Below are 20,811 nucleotides of genomic sequence, written 5' to 3'. Positions count from 1 at the left end.
GTTTGGGGGCAGAGAGCAAATGGGCCGTTGTGTACTGTAGGAGTGCTGTTCTGGGGTGTCACCCCTCAGAGACCTCTCACAGAAGCGAGCATAAGACACACAGAGAGAGAGGCAGAGGCTCAGAGACCCAGAGATTAAAGATCGAGGCCACAGGGGCCAGGCTCCAGGCCCCTCCAGGCAGGCGTCCGAGGCCAGGTGCCTGACGAGGACCGTGGCAGCAGCCCCCTCGCTGTTTCCTTCCCCAGCCGGCTTCGGGTGGGGTCAGGTGAGGCAGAGTCCAGCCCGTGGCTCATTTCCACCTTCCAAAGCAAAAGAAACCCTGCAGGGGGATGATCAAGGCTCAGCGAATGCACCGAGCTGAACCAGACCAAACCCAGAAGCTCTGAGCCCAGGGCTGGCAGCATGTAAGATGCAGAAGGATGCTTCTGGGTTTTCCATAGCTCAGAGGAAACTGAAATTGGCCTCAGGCCCTGGAGCAGGATTTCAAGTGCCTGAGATGAGCTTAGAGGTAATAGTTAACTGTCTTGGGGACCCAGGAATTTAGTCCTGGTACAGGCTCAAGGGGAAACCTGCCTAAAGAATGATGACTGAATTTAGTCCACCACCCCTAAAAGTACCTTTGAACAGCCCACTGTGTGTCCGCTATGGCAGAAGTGCTGCAGTAACACAGAAGTAAAACCCTATCTTCAAGATGGTGATGTTAGGTTTGTGAGGCACCTACTATGTGTCCAGCACTGTGCCAGGCCTGCTGTCATGGAGTTTCCCATCTAATGAGTAGAAAGATGTGCAGTTCAGATAAGGCTTAATGGGAGAGAGAGAATGTCTTCTGGCCCTTAGAGGGTGGGGATGGGTGAGGGAGAGGGAGAGAGAAACACACAAGATGAGGGAGGGTGGCACTAGACAGTACAGGGTGGAGGGGGCGGAGGGTCAGAAAAGACTTGGGAAGGACAGTTGGAATAGACTGGATTTACCCGATGGGCCGTGGAGGGCAGAGCGCTGTGATGAGTAGGGATGCCTCGTGACCGTATACAGGGTCAAGTGGCCAAATCACTCAGCACCTCAGTCTGTCCTGGCCTGGGGCTAAGATTCCTCTCAGCACTGAGGTCCTTGCCTCTTGCCCACTCCTTCCCCTGCCACCATGCCAGCCGGAGCTACAGGGGAAAGAATCAGAGGTGTGCTGGCAGAGACAAGACTGGACCTTCAGAGAAGGTCTGCACAGCCATAAACACTCTGTGCACAGGAATTTGTCTGCTTTGCCGCGAACCCACCCCAGCTTCTGCATTCTAGTGCTGCATCACCTCCGTGGACTTTGACCTCAGTGCTCATGCCCTTTGGGAGTGCCATCCTGGCGTCCGACCTGGCCGCAACCCCCAACTCTGCTGTGCACTTTGTGGCCCCTTTCCCCCTTCCTCCCAAGGTCAGACCGACTTTCTGCCATAAAGGCCCCAACCTGGTGCCAACCAAAGCTTATTGCGCTAGGGGTCCCTTCTGTAGGGGAGACAAGCTCACCCCTCCTGAGAAACGCTTGCCAGCCCGGGGTGGCAGAAGGCCGAGAAGCTGCCCCGGGGAGAAGGGCTGTTTGTGGCCGGGTGGAGAAGGAGAATCAGATGGTACAGGCCCGCGGGACAGGGTCTCTAAGGGAGCACCGTGGTTTGACGAGACGCACGTTCTACTCTTTCTTGTCAACCTCTGCTCCCAAGGGTGCAGAGGGAGTAAACAGGGACAAGTCTCTGGGGCGCTGAGACTGCAGAGAATGGATGAGCAAGGCCTAATTTCCAGAAAAGCGTGCCCGTCAAGATTGGGGCTAGTATTTTGACTGTGCCAAGGTGACTCCCGGCCCATGGGCGCCCTGAGTCAGGGCACGGGCCCCCCTCCAGGTCTGATGAGGCTCGTCCCCAGAGCTGGGTCCAGTCAGGGCAGGGTGGTGCCTCGACTTCTTCCTTCCAAAGGATAAATGTCCTTGCAGAACACGCTCGGAGCAAGCCCACTCAGAGAGCAGGGAACCACTGACTGGGTATTTAGGAAATGCCACCAGAAATAACCAAATTCCGATTTTCATTTGAATATTTTCCCATTGACAGGAGACCAGTAGTGAACGTGATTACATCTCCTTCCCTGGTTTTTATACGAAGGTGGCTGGCACCATTCCTGTCTAGTTATAGCATTGGTTTGCTGTCGGCTTATCCTCTGTATTTTCATCCGTGTTAGTGTCTCTTTCCCGGGAGCCGTGTGAGCTAAAGGGATGGTGTCTTTACAGGAATCAAGCTTCACTCAGCACCGTGATGTGACTACAGCGATCACTTCTTTGGTGACGTGACTGCTTCAGGCCGCTCCTTGGTCCCTTCTGTCCTCCTACTGGTCATGATAGGAATAGACTCAGCTAGGAGGACTATTTGGACCAAGTGACAACATGGGGGTGCTTAAGGATTAGGTAGAGGAGATGAGGTCTACTCCAGAAGCTGGACTCATTAGGGATAACCAGTCGGTTTAAGGCACTATGTTCAGTCATAGTTAATTTTAGCATTTCACTTTTTCAGTTCTAGAAGCTCCATTTGATTCTTTTTCATATCTGCCTGGTGGTTCCTGATACTGGTCTATTGTAGTTCATCTTTGTGATTCCATCCTTTATTTTGAAAAAAAAAAAATTATTTCCATATGTAACTCTCCTGCATCTAACAATTCCAGTATCTGAAGTTCTTTGGTTGGGGCGGGGGAGGGGTCTAAATCTACTGTTTGTTTTTTTTCTGTTACTCTCACTCATGGTTGCTTGCTTCCTTGTGATTTTTTTAAGCAAACTCACATTTACATGATTTTAATCTGTAGGAATCCTGAAGGCCCCAGTTAAAGGTGGTTTGCTCCAGACAGGATTTAAATCGGGTTTGCCCATAAGCTAGGTAGTACTACCATCTTGGGAGCACTTCAGCCCATGTGCTGGGCCTAGCTTCAGTGGAAAACTCTGAGAAAGTTCCTTTTTGCCGTTGGGCCAAGGTTCAGTTTCCCAGTGACGGGTCGCAGGTCACTGGGCTGTTGTCGGCACATGCCCTCAGAGCAACAGTGTTCCTCCCTCTGTTTACTGCACCCTCCTGCCAGCTGTGATGTTCCCTTGTGGTTTGTTCCTTTTTATTAGGGGTAAATTACATTTCCCCTACTTCGAGTGAACTCAACAATGCCTCAGAAAGTGTATTCTGTTCAGGATTTAGATGTTTTGCAGCCGAAGGGCTCCCTGATGGTCTGATCCGCTGGGGTCAGCAGTTCCACTGCTAATCTGTTCATAGTTCATCCACTCATTCAGCAAATACCCTGAGTGCCTACCATGTGCCAGGCACGGTTCCGGGTACGGAGGGTACAGCCTCCGCCCTCCTGGAGCCTGCAGTCTGATCCCAGGAGTCAGTCCTGGAGGTCCCTACCGTCCATGGAACACATAACAGAGTTGCTGCTTTTTCTCTTATTCACTCTGAGTGTTGAGTCCCAATTGTGCACATTGCAACATGCCAGGCCCCGGGGATGCAGAGACAGAGAGCCCTGTGCTCAGATTGCACTTTTGCCAATGGCAAAAACAGCCATTTCGAGAGGTATAGCAAGGATAAGGAGTAAGGGGTCTGATGGAGATGGAAAGACACAGGAATGAGTGAAACTCGAGAGCCTGAGGGAGGTGACATTTGAACAGCATCTGGAAAGATGGGTAGCTGTTGCCTGGGAAAGAGAAAGAGTTCCCAGGAGAGAGAAGGGCCTGGCTAAAGGCCTGAAGTCAAGGAGGAGCCTGATGCCTCTGGGAGCAGAGATAAGTTCAGTGTGCAGAGTGTAGACAGCAGGAGCAAGGGAGGGTGGGAGCTTGGCTGAGATGTACACAGGGTTTGCCCCATCCTCCAAGCCTGAGTGCCCCCTGGGGTCCCTCCCTTCCCTCCACCCTCACACTGAGTCAGTTACCAAGTCCCCCAGGTTCTGCTTCCTAAATGACCCGTGTCTATCTCCTCTGTCCCATCCCCACTGCCATTGCCTTGGTTCTGGCATTATTATTTCCTGCCTGGACTGGTGCAGTAGCCTCTTAACTGGCTTCCCTTCATCCCCATCCAACCCATCCTCCACTCTGCTTCAGAGTGCTCTTTCAAAGATGAATATTTAATCCTCTTACTTTAGGAGAAAGTTCAGATTCCTCAGATTAACCCAGGAGAAAGTTCATGTGACCACCTCTCCAGTCTAATCTCCTCATCTTCCTCCAGCCAGTAATTCCTTATAGTTCCAGTAATTCCTTATAGAAGGCAAGCCCTACTGCTTTACAGTTCAGGAAACTGCCCTGTGCCACTGCCTCTGGGAGGTCCTCTGACCACCCTCCAGCTTGATTTACAGGTCCCTCCTTAGTGCTCACACAAGACCCTGTATACAACCTTCCTGTAGTGTAAGGACACTGAACCATCATCATGATTTGCTTGTCTGTCTTCCCTATGAGATCATAAGCTCCTTAAGGGCAAGGGACATGTCTATCTGGCTTTGTATCCCCAGCACCTAGCAGAGTGACAGACACAAGGCAGACATCCAGCAGGGGTCTGATGAATCAATCAATCCAGAGGGATGGGATAGAAGCTGTGGGCCCATGCAGGTTGGTGTGTGTGGAGTACACACGATGGGCAGGGCATCCCTCCAGTGATCAGGCCGGCTCTCAACTGATTTATGACCTTGGGCTCTCAGTTTCCTCATAGGTGCAGTGACTGGTCTGAGTCTGGTTGCTGCCACCATTTTCTGGCTCTGACATTCTGTGCGTCTGAAGATCTGCGACCTCCGGAGAGAGGCTGGTTGAGAGCAGTGGTCCTCAAAGTGTGGTCCCGGGTCACCAGCATCAGTGTCACTTAGGAACTTGGTTAGAATGCAGATTCTCAGGTCTTCTCCAGACCTCCACAGTCAGAAGTCTGAGGCTGGGGCCTAGCACTCTATGTTTTAACAAGCCTTCCACGCAATTCCAACGCACACTAAAGTTTGAGAAGGCTGGATTAGAAGAACAGCTTTGTCACCCAGCACAATTGCTACTGAGGTGGCAAAATAAGGAGGTTATCGCCACAGACTCCCAGTGGCCAAGAGCCTGCAGCTGTGACCGGCTGTGCCCCTGAGGGCAGGCCAACCACAGCAAAGTCCTGGAGAGGTCACACATGCCCCTTGCCCAGGATTCTCTGCTGGCAGAACCCAGAACTCCTCCCTTAGCACCTGAGAGCTTCCCAGCAGGGTGTCTGGGCTCACACCACTTTGAAAGTGTCTCCATTTTCCTGAAGCTGTTTTCTCCTGTGGACTAGCCAAGCCCTCTGGCTCGTCTCTCTCCTCCTGCAGTAGGGCATGGAAAGAGGGTGCTCTGCAGTCAGACAAGCCCAATTTGGAATACTGGCTTGGATTGGCTGATGATCTTAAAGGAATTTTTTTTTTAATTTTTATTTATTTATTCATTCATTTATGGCTGTGTTGGGTCTTCGTTTCTGTGCAAGGGCTTTCTCTAGTTGCGGCAAGCGGGGGCCCACTCTTCATCGCGTTGCACGGCCTTTCACCATCGCAGCCTCTCTTGTTGCGAGCACAGGCTCCAGACGCGCAGGCTCAGGAATTGTGGCTCACGGGCCTAGTCGCCCCGCGGCATGTGGGATCTTCCCAGGACCAGGGCTCGAACCCGTGTTCCCCTGCATTGGCAGGGCAGATTCTCAAACCACTGCGCCACCAGGGAAGCCCACGGCTGATGACTTGAGCATGTTAACTTTCTGAACTTCGGTTTCCTCATCTCAGAAAGGGGGCTAATTATACATCATAAGGCTGTTATGAAGATTGAATTGCACATATTGAATGCTAAGGAAAAATAAACTATTACTGAACTGTCACTTGTGATTGTTAATAAGTTCCCCTGCTCTGAGCCTCAGCTCTCCTCTCTGGGTCCACCCCCCAAGGTCTTCAGAGGAACTCAAGGTTCCAAAATGCCAACCATCCTTTTGGCTCCTGGCTTGCTGCTGGGGCTCACTTTGCAGGTGAGCCCAGGAGAGTGCCTGGCTGTAGGGTGGTGATCAGAGGTGTGGTGGTTTAATTCGGGAGAGGGAAGGACGTGTTGTAGGAAGGAGGAGTAATACGGAGCTTTCATTTCATTTCCCAAGTCCCCCTCCTCCAGAATCAGCAGTGCAGGGGTATGGTTAGGCGGCTGCCCTAGATCCAGACACCTCTGAAGTACCCCCTTGCTCTTTAACCAGACTGCTGCCCACCATGTTGGCTCCTCAGGGACCCTGGCTTTGGGCCGTCGTAACTAGGAGTGTGTGTAGGGACTTTGAAATCTGAGAGGCTTGATCCATGTCCCGGTTCTGCAGCTGGCTGGCCAAGTTACTTAATTACTCTGTGCCTCAGTTTCCTCACCTGTAAAATGAAGGTAATCACTGCATCTATTGCTTAGGGTTGCTGGGAGGAACAAATGAGATCATGTATTTGCAGTACCTGACATGATTTAAGAGCTCAAAAAAAAAAAAATTACAGCAGTGCTGCTCTGTGGGAGGGGATTTGGACATGAAAAGGGGCCGACCAGATGTTCCTCACGGGGTGAACTTATCAGCCAGGCTGGTGGCTTTTGTGTCCTCCGGGGTGGTCTCCCATTGTCCTTTGCCCCCGGACAAGAAGGCAGCCACAGGGGTCTGAGAACCTGGAACCGCCGTGGTGCCTAGGCTGCCCTAACTCCCCTCCTCACCCTGACCCCAGCCACGAGGACAGCTCTCATCCTCATCTGCATCTCCAGCACCGGAGGGTCTAGGAGCAAAGGCAGAAGCCAAGTTCAGGGGCATCTCAGTGGAGAAGGTGGGTGTAGAAGTGGGTGTAGCAGTGAGGCGGAGGCCTCCTCCCTGCAGAAACTTATCAAGGACGTGCCTCCGTGCCAGAGCTCCCAGCAGCTGGACCCCGAATGGGCAGTGGCTGGGCCTCCAGTAAAGAATGCACTCCTCACCAGCTGGGCAGCCTTACCCCTACCTGAGAGGAAGACAGAATCAGACGGGGGGAGCTTGGCTTGCACTTATCTCTCAGCCCCTGGAGGAGGGAATGAAGGCAGCAATTAATTGTACAAGGCCGGTGGTTTGTGCAGCTTAAGTTCAGATAAAAAGTTTAATTATCCCTAAGCCCTAATACAAATTAATTAGCCTTCCATATTAGGAGGGTGAGCTTCCCTGCTCTTGCCGCAGCCCAGACATCACTGCGGGTTACCGAGGATGTGCTGGGAGAGAAGCAGGGAGCCCCTGAGCCCCACCCAGTCAGGAGCAGACAGCTGGCTCCACGCTGGCCCCAGCTAAGGGCGGCGTGTGAGCCCTAGGTCTGGGCTGAGCACCCCACAGCTCCCGTATGCGTGGCATGTCACCTCCAGGAGAGGCTTTCTTGTCTCTTACGCTTCTCCACCCTCAGAGCCAGGATGGGAGGTGGGGGAGGGGAGTCCTTATTTGCCTGAAACGAGGAAGACAGAAAGGAAATAAGGCTATGGCTTAAAAAATGTTTTTTCTAGGCCACGACATTTTCTGTTTTTTCTTTCCTCACCCCTTTCCTTCCTCAAAATTCCACGGAGAAAATAGGCCACAGAGGCCACGAGGACTTAGAAAATCACTGTCAGCTCCAGCACCTCGGTGTTCCTGCCCAGGTGGGCCCAGGAGGGGCCGTGGGACAAAGGGCACTGCCCATCACAGTCATTACGACCCTAACAGCTGCTGTCTAATGAGCGTTTACCGTGTAACGGGAATTTAGTCTTTGCAAAAACATTACGAAAAGGTATGTTTTCTTCATTAACTCACACATTCGACCAACATTTATTGAAGTGATTTGAGCAAGGGAATGACGTGCTTGGATTTGCACTCTAAGACTATGGTTCTTTGTGAATTAAAGGGAAACAAAAGTGCAAGTGACGTGTCTGGTTAAGGGGCTTTTGCAGAAGTCCAGTCAAGAAACGATGGTGGTCTGGGCCTAGGATTTATTTAATAAACATTTATAATAAGTTTTTAATATGTGCCAGAATTGAGCCTTTCACAAACGGTAACTCATCTGATCCCTCACAACAACTCTGTGATGTAGGTACTATTATTTTATCAGTCCCAGGAAACTGAGGACAAAGAAGTAACTTGCACAAGAGTCACCCAGCTAACAAGTGGTAGAACAAGGACTTGCCCCAGATAGTCTGCTGCCCAGAATCCGCACTCTTAACCGCTATGCTGTACTGCTACCACAGAGTGGGCAGAGATGCTGAGAAGGGGGTGAGCGCCAGCTGACTCCTCTGAGCCCTCTCCCATGGCCACCCTTCCCCATGACCACCCTCTCCCATGACCACCCTCTCCCCTGGAGAAGCAGGATGTGAGGGACAGAGCAGGACAATGGAAACAGACTGACCTGGGTTTTAACCCATTCAGTTCTGCCTCTTACTACTTGAGGACCTTGAACAAGTCACTGTCCTCTCAGGACCGGCTCCTCAGCCCCACTTGACGGGCTTTTGTGAGACCCAGTGATGCCAAAGTTCCTAGCACAGTCTCCAGTACATTGTTGCCTTTCATCTTTCCATTCTCCATCCCCTCTTCTTAGGCCAAACGATCCTGTCCCTTTGATCGTTTCCCCTGTGAGAGGATTTCCAGACAATTCACCCTCCCACCCTCCCTTCTCTTGACATGACCCAGTTAATCATATCCTATACAATATGGAGTGCCCAGAACTCCACACAGCAGCCTAGAAGTGGTCTGCACCAAGGAGCACAGTCTGAACACCCACTCCCTTTTTCTGGACAATGTACTCCTAGCAGTCCAGCCTAAGGCGCGGCATGAGGTCTTTAGCGGCTGCATTACACTGGTGGCTATGTTAAACTTAATTCCCCCCAGTGATTTTTAACTTGAATAGCTTTTAAGCTGGTCTCTCTCATCAGCTATACAAGTCATTGATCATTTGAATCAAAATGCTGGTGTTGTCATTTATCTTTGTTAAAATTAATCTGGTTGATTTCACCCACGATAACAACCTGTTAAAAATCCTTTTGACTTCAAAAGACGTCAATTCATAGTAGTGCTGTCATTTAGAAATTTGAAGAGCTTGATTAGAAATAATCAGTCATAGCCTCATCATAACCAGCATCATCACCATCATCACCATCATTATCATCATTGTCATTGTCATAGGAACCAAATGGAAGAAGGTTAAACAAAAGCAATAATTTGTTAGTATGCAGAGTCAAAAGAAGGCTTGCACAACCAAGCCACAGGAAAGCCAAAAGTAAAGCTGGTCATCAGTAAGAATTAGGACAGGAACTCGAACCTCCATCAGATTTCCCTTTTCACCTCTCATCTCTTTCTACTGTCAGCCTGCTCCCTTTCTAACTACAATCTGGCTTTTCCCCATGGCAGAAAGCATGGCTGCCAACAGCTCCAGAGCTTTGTTAGTTGCAGTTTCCACTTCTGTGAAAGAGATTGGGACTTCCCTGGTGGCGCAGTGGTTAAGAATCCACCTGCCATTGCAGGCAATGTGGGTTCGAGCCCTGGTCCAGGAAGATCTCACATGCCATGGAGCAACTAAGCCCGTGCACCACAACTTCTGAGCCTGCACTCTAGAGCCCGTGAGCAACAACTACTGAGCTCACATGCCACAAATACTGAAGCCTGCACGCCTAGAGCCCGTGCTCTGCAACAAGGGAAGCTACTGCAATGAGAAGCCTGCGCACCGCAACGAAGAGTAGCCCCCGCTCTCCACAACTAGGGAAAGCCCGCGCCCAGCAATGAAGACCCAATGCAGCCAAAAAATAAATTAAATAAATTAATTAATTTTAAAAAAGAAAGAAAGAAAGAAAGAAAGAGATTGATCTGATCTCAAGGGTAAAAATCCAGGGGAGGAGAAAAAAATTGACCAACATCATTAGCCAACAGTGTAAATGCAAATCAAACCCACAGTGAGAAATTCAAAATAGAGTTGCCATATGATCCTGCAATTCCACTCCTGGGCATATATCTGGAGAAAACTCTAATTCAAAAAGATACATGCACCCCAGTCACTATTCACAATAGCCAAGACATGGAAGCAACCTAAATGTCCATTAACAGATGAATGGGTAAAGAAGATGTGGTATATATATACAATGGAATATTACTCAGCCATAAAAATGAATGAAATAATGCCGTTTGCAGCAACACTGATGGACCTAGAAATTATCATATTAAGTGAAGTAAGACAGACAAAGACAAATATCATATGATGTCACTTATATGTAGAATCTAAAAAAAATGATACAAAAGAACTTATTAACAAAACAGAAATAGGCTCACAGACATAGAAAACAAATTTATGATTACCAAAGGGGATAGTGGAGGTGGGAGGGAGAGAGACAATTTAGGGATTTGGGATTAGATCCACGCTACTATATATAAAATAGATAAACAACAAGGACCTACTATATAGCACAGGGAACTATATTCAATGTCTTGTAATAACCTTTAAGGGAAAAGAATCTGAAAAAGAATATACATATTATATATAATATATATTATATATATAACTGAATCACTTTGCTGTACACCTGAAATTAACACAACATTCTAAATTAACTATACTTCAATTTTTAAACACGTGTGAAAAAAAAACAACACAATGAGATACCATGTCACACCCACTAGGACAGCTAGGATCAAAAGACAAATGGTAACAAGTGTTGGTGAAGATATGGAGAAATTGGAACCCTAATTTATAGCTAGTGGGATTGTAAAGTGACACAGCCACTTTAGAAAACAGTTCACCAGTTCCTCAAACTGGTAAACATAAGAGTTACCACATGAGTCCCAGAGAAATGAAAACATATATCCCCACCAAAACTTGTACACAAATTTTCATAGCAGAGTTTACTCATAATAGCCAAAAAGTAGAAACAATCCAAATGTCTCTCAACTGATGAATGAGTAAACAAAATGTGGTCTATCCATACGATGAGATATTAGTCAGCCATAAGAAAGGAATGAAGTACTGATACATGCTACAACATGGGCGAACCTTGAACCCTTAGCACATTATGCTAAGTGAAGGAAGTCAGGCATAAGAGGCCACATACTGTATGATTCCATTTATATTAAATGTCCAAAAGAAGGAAATCCATAGAGACAGAAAGTAGATTAGTGGTTGCCTAGGGCTGAAGGGTGAGGTGTACGATGGTCACTGACTGCTGACGGGTGCTAGGTTTCTACTGGGGGTGATGACAGTACTCTAAAATTAGACTCTGGTGATGGTAACACAACTTTGTAAATAAACTAAAAACATTGAATTGTACGATTTAAGTGGATGAATTTTAGGGTATTTAAATTGTATCTCCATAAAGCTGTTTAAAAATGAATCCAGGAAAGAACTCATTGACCCAGCTTGAGTCAGATGCCTGTTCTGAATTTACTGCCTGTGACCAGTGGGAGCAGGGGCATCGGGGAAGGCTTGTAAGAATATGGCAGCTCCTCTGAGACCCAGCTCCTCTGGACAGAGTTTATGTCATAATGGGGAGGGGAGGGGTTCAGTTCCTAGGAGGGGGTAGGTTATTAGCAGACAAAACAATCGATGCCTACCACACTGGCTATTTTTATAGAGAATTTACATTTACCCAGATACAGCATCAAGTGGTGCTTCTGAATTATCTCATTAATTATCACAACAACCTTGTAAGTTAGGTTTGTAAAACCCATTTATATTGGTAGAGGCTCAGGTTACATAACTTCCCTAAGGACACTTAACTATTTAGTAAGTAGCGGGCTCGGGTTCAATCCAGATCTGATTCCTCTCTCAATCATTAGGCCACACTGCCTCCTTCTGGCCTTACATGAGTTGTTAAAAAAATTCTGGAATGCACCACTGGAGACCTAACTTTAGATCCCTTCTTTATTTCGTTTGCTCATTTACTCTTTCATTGAAGGAGACCCTTGTAACATGAAAACCAGGAACTTCCTTTGCTGTCCTGGGACCATTGTTGTTTATCTTTGAGAAGGGCCGGAAGACTCGAGATGGCTGTTGAGCCCCTGCCAGCCACATTGCTGTCCCCTCCACATTCCTCCAGCTTGTCCAGGGTACAGAGAACGGGGGCAAGAACACACCTTGCTGCAACGATGATGCAGTAGGTCTGTAGCGGTCTCCTGATCCTCCAGCCAGCTAACCCTCTCAAAACAGGAAATAAGGGTCATCTGGCAAGATGTGTGTTTAGTGAACCAGTGCAGCTTATTTTCCAAGTGTTCACACGCTGTCTGCTTAATAATCCACTCTCAAATTCTGCCCGCAACTGGATGGCAGAATTGATGGAGGCCAAGCCTGCTGGTCTGTGGTTCCTCAGACCTCCTTTCCTTTTCTTTAAATATATTGATACAGTAGTTTTCCATCTCTAGTCTCCTGGTATCTCTCTGCTGCATCATGATTTCTCAGCCATCATGGGAACTGGTTCTATAACGCCATCTGCACATTCCTCCTGTCTCCTGGGGTAGGATCCAGGTGGGCCTGTGATGGGAATCCACTGAAGACAGCTGACCACTCACCTGCTCTCCCCTCCCCTACCTTAAGCTCTGGATCTTTGTTTTTCCACATTTGTCCCGGCCTTCCCAAGATAAAGCATGTTCTTCTTGGTGGAGAAGGCAGAGAGCGCATGGGAGTTGCGTTGTTCAGCTTTCTCTCTGTCATCTGTTTCCAACAGACCATCTGCCTAGCAGTAGGCACAGCTTTCCTTCCAGTGGATGAAACAACATTCCTGTTGTCCTTAGCATTTTTCACCACCTCAGTCACTGAAATGTAGCCTTCCCGACGCTATTCTTACATACTCCCGCCACGCTTTGTTTTCACCCATGGTCATGTACCCAATGTCCACCTTTCAATCATGTCATCTGAAAACCCCAGCTAACATGACTCACTTCCAGGGCAGCCCCCTTTTCTTCATCACTGGGATGATTTGAACTTGGAATAATCAGCTTCTCGGCAACAGAGACCATGGTTTTCAGACTGTCTAGGTAAAAGTAATAGTACTTATTGTTTGTAGAGCTGTATATGTCACAATAGGATTATGACCTAGGTTACTCTTATTATCTTCATTTTTGAGACAAAGAAACGGAGGCCTAAAGGTCACACAGTTATTTTAGGGTGGAGCTGGGTGAGTCTTGAACCCATATTGTCCAACTTCGGAAGCCAAATTCTCGACCACTTCACTGGAAGCCACTCCTGAGTATCATGGCAGAGAAGGCAAACCTAGCATCAAAGTTCCCAGAAGGAGCTCTCGCAGGCCTTGCTGTCAGTGGCATGACTGAGACAGCTTGAGCCAGAACAAAGGGCCTGGACACAAGGAGAAGGAAGATGGTCCTCAAAACAGGAGCCAACTTCATAGGGTGTTGAGAGGCTTAAATGAGATCATTCATCCACTCGCCAAGTATGTATCAATCACGGCACATCCTCCACAAAGCCCTTAGTGTTAGGAGGTGAGGACTTCATAGCTCTGAAACGGCTCCCCCATCCCTTTCCACAGCCTCTCTGGACCCCAGGACACCTGGGCCCCTCAGGACAAGTGACTTGAAGCCTGACAATTTCAGTAGTAACAATTCCTGGTCACCCTAAGCCAGTTTCTGCTCCAGACACCCAGAGGGCGCAGAGACGGGGGGGATGGTGTTTCTGGCTTTGGCCAAAGGAGTCATCACAGCTCTTTTCTTAACTTGGCCTTTAAATTATGTCAATAAAGAAGAGGCTAAACACGTAACCGCTGTGGAGCATATCTTATTGATTGGAGGAGAGAGGCTCTGGCCTGCTTGCCTGGGGCTGGCAGGAGCCAGGGCAGGCTGGTCCCAGGGGGCAGCTGCCAAGGTGTGAGGTTTCTCTGAGCTCTGAGAGTAGCCGGCACTGTCCCAAAGTGGCTTCACGGCTTCAGGGGCTGCGATTTGGAGCTCATGGTCCCCTCTAAGACAGCGTGGCTAGTAGAAAAGAGATGAGAGCAAGAGGTATGTGTTTTACTTCCAGGCGTAGCCAAACGTGGACAACCCACTTCATGTCTCTGAGCCTTGGTTCCTGCATCTGTACAATGGGGATCGGGGTTCCAAGCTCACAGGGTTCATGAAGTTTCTGTGAGGCAAATGTATAAAAGTGTTTTGGAAATTATAAATCTCCACATGAACAGAAGGCGGTTTATTATTCATCGTTTTTGTTATCAAAAATGAAATTGTGTTCTTCTTCTGCTTCAAAATCATCCATGGCTCTTCTTTGCACTTGGATGAAACCCACACTCCTCGTCGTGGCCCGCTAGACCTCGCATGGTCTGGCCCCCCACCTGCCACCTCAGTTTCCTCTTGTAGAACCCGCCACCCGCCCTGTGCGCCAGCCCCGCTAGCCATTTCACTGTTCCTAGAACAAGCCGAGCCCCTTCCTACCTCAGGGCCTCCGTCCTTTCTGTTCCCACTGCCTGGCACGCTCTTCCCCAAGGGTGTTGCCTGGCTGGATTCTTTACCTTCAGATCTTAGCTTAAATGTTACCTCCTCCGAGAGGCCTTTCCTGACCACACTCCCCCAACCCGGCACAGCACCCATCTCTGTTCTCTTCATAGAAATAGCCAGAAGTCACAATGTTTTTATATATTCACTTTATGGTCTTCCCCTGGTAGGATGTTGGCTCCGTGAACATAAGGATCTTGTCTATTATGTTCACTCCCGGGTCGTATCACAGTACCTGGCACACAGTAGGCACTCTAAACAATTGTTGAGTGAAGGAGTGAATGATTGGCAGGGAAGCCTGACTTGTTTCCCAAATGGCCCTTCTTCCTTACACCCATTTCTCTTTCTGTCTCTCAGATATGGAGATATGGTGCCCAAGACGATTGCAGGGAAGATCTTCGGCTCCATCTGTTCCCTGAGCGGTGTCCTTGTCATTGCCCTGCCGGTCCCTGTGATCGTTTCCAACTTCAGCAGGATTTACCACCAGAATCAGAGAGCTGATAAACGCAGGGCACAAAAGGTAAGCCTCAGACCCGGGAAGGGGGCAGGCAGCACCAGAGAGGGTGCTCTTGGCCTTGTGTCGCCGTCACAAGGAGCTCCTGGGAGAATCGCTGCGCAGATGGCCTCTGGCTTTGGAAGGTAAAGCAGCGCCAGGTGCCTTCCTACCTACCAGCATCCTGCATTCCAGCCCCAGACAGCTGCACAAGGCAGCAAACCCTCAATTATCCACAAGCTGATGTTCTCCCTTTCGGAAGATATTCTGTGCAGTTTCCTTGGGCCCTGGCTCCTCTTCCAAGATCTCAGCCATCAACTCTGGGTAGTGCCCGGACTCTTCCCTTTCCCAGCCAAGAGCTTACTGGGGAACATAATTGCTTTTCAGTACTCTGTAATAGCCTATACAAAACAAAGTGACAAAAATAAATTTGCTAAAAAAAAAAATGAATACTCTGAAAGGATAACATTCTGAGGCCATTGAGTTCAGGGACAAACGGCACAGCGGGCTTTAGTCACTTCATGGTATCGTAGGATAAGGCATGGAACTGCAGTTGACGGTCAGGAGATTAACCATGGGTCCTGGAAAAATTTTCAGTGATGTCCAGTGAACACGGCTTAGGAAGGCAGGGCAGGGTGAGCGCCCTCTCACCACAGGATGACAAAAGATGTCTGAAGGCTTTGGTACCAAGACAGAAGCCTCCTTTCATGACTGGCCGCCACCTTCCACCCAGAATACCTCACCCTCTCAGCCAAATATCATTTCTCTGCATTTTTAGGGCATCTGGCTGGTGAAGGTTCTTGGACCCAGGGGGCAGCTTTTCCTTTTTCTTCTTTTTTTTTTTTTTTTAAGTATGCAGCTTTATTTTTTTCTTTAAATTTTTGAATTTTATTTTATTTATTTTTTTATACAGTAGGTTCTTATTAGTCATCAATGTTATACACATCAGTGTATACATGTCAATCCCAATCTCCCAATGCATCACACCACCACCATCCACCCCCCCCAGCCGCTTTCCCCCCTTGGTGTCCATACGTTTGTTCTCTACATCTGTGTCTCAATTTCTGCCCTGCAAACTGGTTCATCTGTACCACTTTTCTAGGTTCCACATATATGCGTTAATATACGATATTTGTTTTTCTCTTTCTGACTTACTTCACTCTGTGTGACAGTCTCTAGGTCCATCCACGTCTCAACAAATGACCCACTTTCATTGCTTTTTAAGGCTGAGTAATATTCCATTGTATATATGTACCACATCTTCTTTATCCATTCGTCTGTCGATGGGCATTTAGGTTGCTTCCATGACCTGGCTATTGTAAATAGTGCTGCAATGAACATTGGGGTGCACGTGTCTTTTTGAATTATGCTTTTCTCTGGGTATATGCCCAGTAGTGGGATTGCTGAGTCATATGGTAATTTTATTTTTAGTTTTTTGGGTTTTTTTTAAATACTTATTTATTTATTTTTGGGTCTCTGTTGCTGCGCGCGGGCTCTCTCTAGTTGCGCGAGAGGGGACTACTCTTCGTTGCCGAGTGCGGGCCTCTCATTGAGGTGGCCTCTCTTGCCGCGGAGCACGGGCTCCAGGCAGCAGGCTCAGTAGTTGTGGCACGCGGACTTCGCCGCTCTGCGGCATGTGGGAATCTTTCTGGACCAGGGCTCGAACCCATGTCTCCTGCATTGGCAGGCGGATTCCCAACCACTGCACCACCAGGGAAGTCCCTATTTTTAGTTTTTTAAGGAACCTCCATACTGTTCTCCATAGTGGCTGTATCAATTTACATTCCCACCAACAGTGCAAGAGGTTCCCCTTTTCTCCACACCCTCTCCAGCATTTGTTGTTTGTAGATTTTCTGATGACGCCCATTCTAACTGGTGTGAGGTGGTACCTCATTGTAGTTTTGATTTGCATTTCTCTAATAATTAGTGATGTTGAGCAGCTTTTCATGTGTTTCTTGGCCATCTGTATGTCTTCTTTGGAGAAATGTCTATTTAGGTCTTCTGCCCATTTTTGGATTGGGTTGTTTATTTTTTTAATATTGAGCTGCATGAGCTGTATATATTTTGGAGATTAATCCTTTGTCCGTTGATTCATTTGCAAATATTTTCTCCCATTCTGAGGATTGTCTTTTTGTCTTGTTTATGGTTTCCTTTGCTGTGCAAAAGCTTTTAAGTTTCATCAGGTCCCATTTGTTTATTTTTGTTTTTATTTCCATTAATCTAAGAGGTGGATCAAAACAGATCTTGCTGTGATTTATGTCAAAGAGTGTTCTTCCTATGTTTTCCTCTAAGGGTTTTATAGTGTCCGGTCTTACATTTAGATCTCTAATCCATTTTGAGTTTATTTTTGTGTATGGTGTTAGGGAGTGTTCTAATTTCATTCTTTTACATGTAGCTGTCCAGTTTTCCCAGCACCACCTATTGAAGAGACTGTCTTTTCTCCATTGTATATCCTTGCCTCCTTTGTCATAGATTAGTTGACCATAGGTGCGTGGGTTTATCTCTGGGCTTTCTATCTTGTTCCATTCATCTATGTTTCTGTTTTTGTGCCAGTACCATATTGTCTTGATTACTGTAGCTTTGTAGTATAGTCTAAAGTCAGGGAGTCTGATTCCTCCAGCTCCGTTTTTTTCCCTCAAGACTGCTTTGGCTATTCAGGGTCTTTTGTGTCTCCATACAAATTTTAAGATTTTTTGTTGTAGTTCCATAAAAAATGCCATTGGTAATTTGATAGGGATTGCATTGAATCTGTAGATTGCTTTGGGTAATATAGTCATTTTCACAATATTGATTCTTCCAATCCAAGAACATGGTGTATCTCTCCATCTGTTGGTATCAACTTTAATTTCTTTCATCAATGTCTTATAGTTTTCTGCATACAAGTCTTTTGTCTCCTTAGGTAGGTTTATTCCTAGGTTTTTTTTTTTTTTTTAATTTTTTATTTATTTATTTATTTATTTATGGCTGTGTTGGGTCTTCGTTTCTGTGCGAGGGCTTTCTCCAGTTGTGGCAAGTGGGGGCCACTCTTCATCGCAGTGCGCAGGCCTCTCACTATCGCGGCCTCTCTTGTTGTGGAGCACAGGCTCCAGACACTCAGGCTCAGTAATTGTAGCTCACGGGCCCAGCTGCTCCGCGGCATGTGGGATCTTCCGGGACCAGGGCTCGAACCCGTGTGCCCTGCATTGGCAGGCGGATTCTTAACCACTGCACCACCAGGGAAGCCCTATTCCTAGGTATTTTATTCTTCTTGTTGCAATGGTAAATGGGAGTGTTTCCTTAATTTCTCTTTCAGATTTTTCAACATTAGTGTATAAGAATGCAAGAGACTTCTGTGCATTAATTTTGTAATCTGCAACTTTACCAAATTCATTGATTAGCTCTACTAGTTTTCTGGTATCATCTTTAGGATTCTCTATATATAGTATCACGTCATCTGCAAAGAATGACAGTTTTACTTCTTCTTTTCCAATTTGTATTCCTTTTATTTCTTTTTATTCTCTGATTGCCGTGGCTAGGACTTCCAAAACTATGTTGAATAATAGTGGTGAGAGTGGACATCCTTGTCTTGTTCCTGATCTTAGAGGAAATGCTTTCAGTTTTTCACCATTTAGAATGATGTTTGCTGTGGGTTTGTCATATATGGCCTTTATTATGTTGAGGTAGGTTCCCTCTCTGCCCACTTTCTGGAGAGTTTTTATCATAAATGGGTGTTGAATTTTGTCAAAAGCTTTTTTGCATCCATTGAGATGATCATATGGTTTTTATTCTTCAGTTTGTTAATTTGGTGTATCACATTGGTTGATTTGCGTATATTGAAGAATCCTTGCATTCCTGGGATAAATCCCACTTGATCATGGTGTATGATCCTTCTAATGTGTTGTTGGATTATGTTTGCTAGTATTTTGTTGAGGATTTTTGCATCTATATTCATCAGTGATATTGGTCTGTAATTTTTTTTTTTTTTGTAGTATCTTTGTCTGGTTTAGGTATCAGGGTGATGGTGGCCTCATAGAATGAGTTTGGGAGTGTTCCTTCCTCTGCAATTTTTTGGAAGAGTTTGAGAAGGATGGTTGTTAGCTCTTCTCTAAATGTTTGATAGAATTCACCTGTGAAGCCATCTGGTCCTGGAATTTTGTTTGTTGGAAGATGTTTAATCACAGTTTCAATTTCATTACTTGTGAGTGGTCTGTTCATATTTTCTATTTCTTCCTGGTTCAGTCTTGGAAGGTTATAGCTTTCTAAGAATTTGTCCGTTTCTTCCAAGTTGTCCATTTTATTGGCATAGAGTTGCTTGTAGTAGTCTCTTAGGATGCTTTGTATTTCTGCGGTGTCTGTTGTAACTTCTCCGTTTCCATTTCTAATTTTATGGATTTGAGTCCTCTCCCTCTTTTTCTTGATGAGTCTGGCTAATGGTTTATCAATTTTGTTTATCTTCTCAAAGAACCAGCATTAGTTTTATTGATCTTTGCTATTGTTTTCTTTGTTTCTATTTCATTTATTTCTGCTCTGATCTTTATGATTTCTTTCCTTCTGCTAACTTTGGGTTCTGTTTGTTCTTCTTTCTCTAGTTCCTTCAGGTGAAAGGTTAGATTGTTTATTTGAGATTTTTCTTGTTTCTTGAGGTAGGCTTGTATTGCTATAAACTTCCCTCTTAGAACTGCTTTTGCTGCATCCTATAGGTTTTGTATCGTTGTGTTTTCATTGTCATTTGTCTCTAGGTATTTTTTGATTTCTTCAGGGATCTCTTGGTTATTTAGTAACGTATTGTTTAGCCTCCATGTGTTTGTGTTTTTTACGTTTTTTTCCCTGTAATTGATTTCTAATCTCATAGTGCTGTGGTCAGAAAAGATGCTTGATATGATTTCAATTTTCTTAAATTTACTGAGGCTTGATTTGTGACCCAAGATGTGATCTATCCTGGAGAATGTTCCGTGCACACTTGAGAAGAAAGTGTAATCTGCTGTTTTTGGATGGAATGTCCTATAAATATCAATTAAATCTATCTGGTCTATTGTGTCATTTAAAGCTTCTGTTTCCTTATTAATTTGCTGTCTGTATGATCTGTCCATTGGTGTAAGTGAGGTGTTAAAGTCCCCCATTCTTATTGTGTTACTGTCGATTTCCTCTTTTATACCTGTTAGCAGTTGCCTTATGTATTGAGGTGCTCCTATGTTGGGTGCATATATATTTATAATTGTTAAAGATTCTTCTTGGATTGATCCCTTGATCATTATGTAGTGTCTTTCCTTGTCTCTTGTAACATTCTTTATTTTAAAGTCTATTTTATCTGATATGAGTATTGTTACTCCAGCTTTATTTTGATTTCCATTTGCATGGAATATCATTTTCCATCCCCTCACTTTCAGTCTGTATGTGTCCCTAGGTCTGAAGTGGGTCTGTTGTAGACAGCCTATATATGGGTCTTGTTTTTGTATCCATTCAGCAAGCCTGTGTCTTTTGGTTGGAGCATTTAATCCATTCACGTTTAAGGTAATTATCGATATGTATGTTCCTATGATCATTTTCTTAATTGTTTTGGGTTTCTTTTTGTAGGTCCTTTTCTTTTCTTGTGTTTCCCACTTAGAGAAGTTCCTTTAGCATTTGTTGTAGACCTGGTTTGGTGGTGCTGAATTCTCTTAGCTTTCGCTTGTCTTCAAAGGTTTTGATTTCTCCATCGAATCTGAATGAGATCCTTGGCGGGTAGAGTAATCTTGGTTGTAGTTTCTTCCCTTTCATCACTTTAAGTATACCATGCCACTCCCTTCTGGCTTGTAGAGTTTCTGCTGAGAAATCAGCTGTTAACCTTATGGGAGTTCCCTTGTATGTTATTTGTCATTTTTCCCTTGCTGCTTTCAATAATTTTTCTTTGTCTTTAATTTTTGCCAATTT

The 20,811-nt window shown here is 46.1% G+C and overlaps 1 protein-coding gene across 3 annotated transcripts in view; it reads left to right on the top strand.

Annotated features, from left to right (window-relative positions):
• KCND3 (potassium voltage-gated channel subfamily D member 3) overlaps positions 1 to 20,811 on the top strand; it is a 230,932-nt gene that overhangs the window by 198,070 nt on the left and 12,051 nt on the right. For all 3 annotated transcript variants that reach the window (XM_036832760.1, XM_036832742.1, XM_036832751.1), the window contains exon 3: positions 14,787 to 14,949. In XM_036832760.1, the coding sequence (XP_036688655.1) occupies positions 14,787 to 14,949 (163 nt within the window). The remainder of the gene's footprint in view (positions 1 to 14,786; positions 14,950 to 20,811) is intronic.

The sequence above is a fragment of the Balaenoptera musculus genome, chromosome 1 (assembly GCF_009873245.2).
Source record: "Balaenoptera musculus isolate JJ_BM4_2016_0621 chromosome 1, mBalMus1.pri.v3, whole genome shotgun sequence".
Taxonomy (NCBI): domain Eukaryota; kingdom Metazoa; phylum Chordata; class Mammalia; order Artiodactyla; family Balaenopteridae; genus Balaenoptera; species Balaenoptera musculus.
Note: the sequence above shows the minus strand (reverse complement) of the source record. Positions and strands in the feature narration are given on the sequence as shown.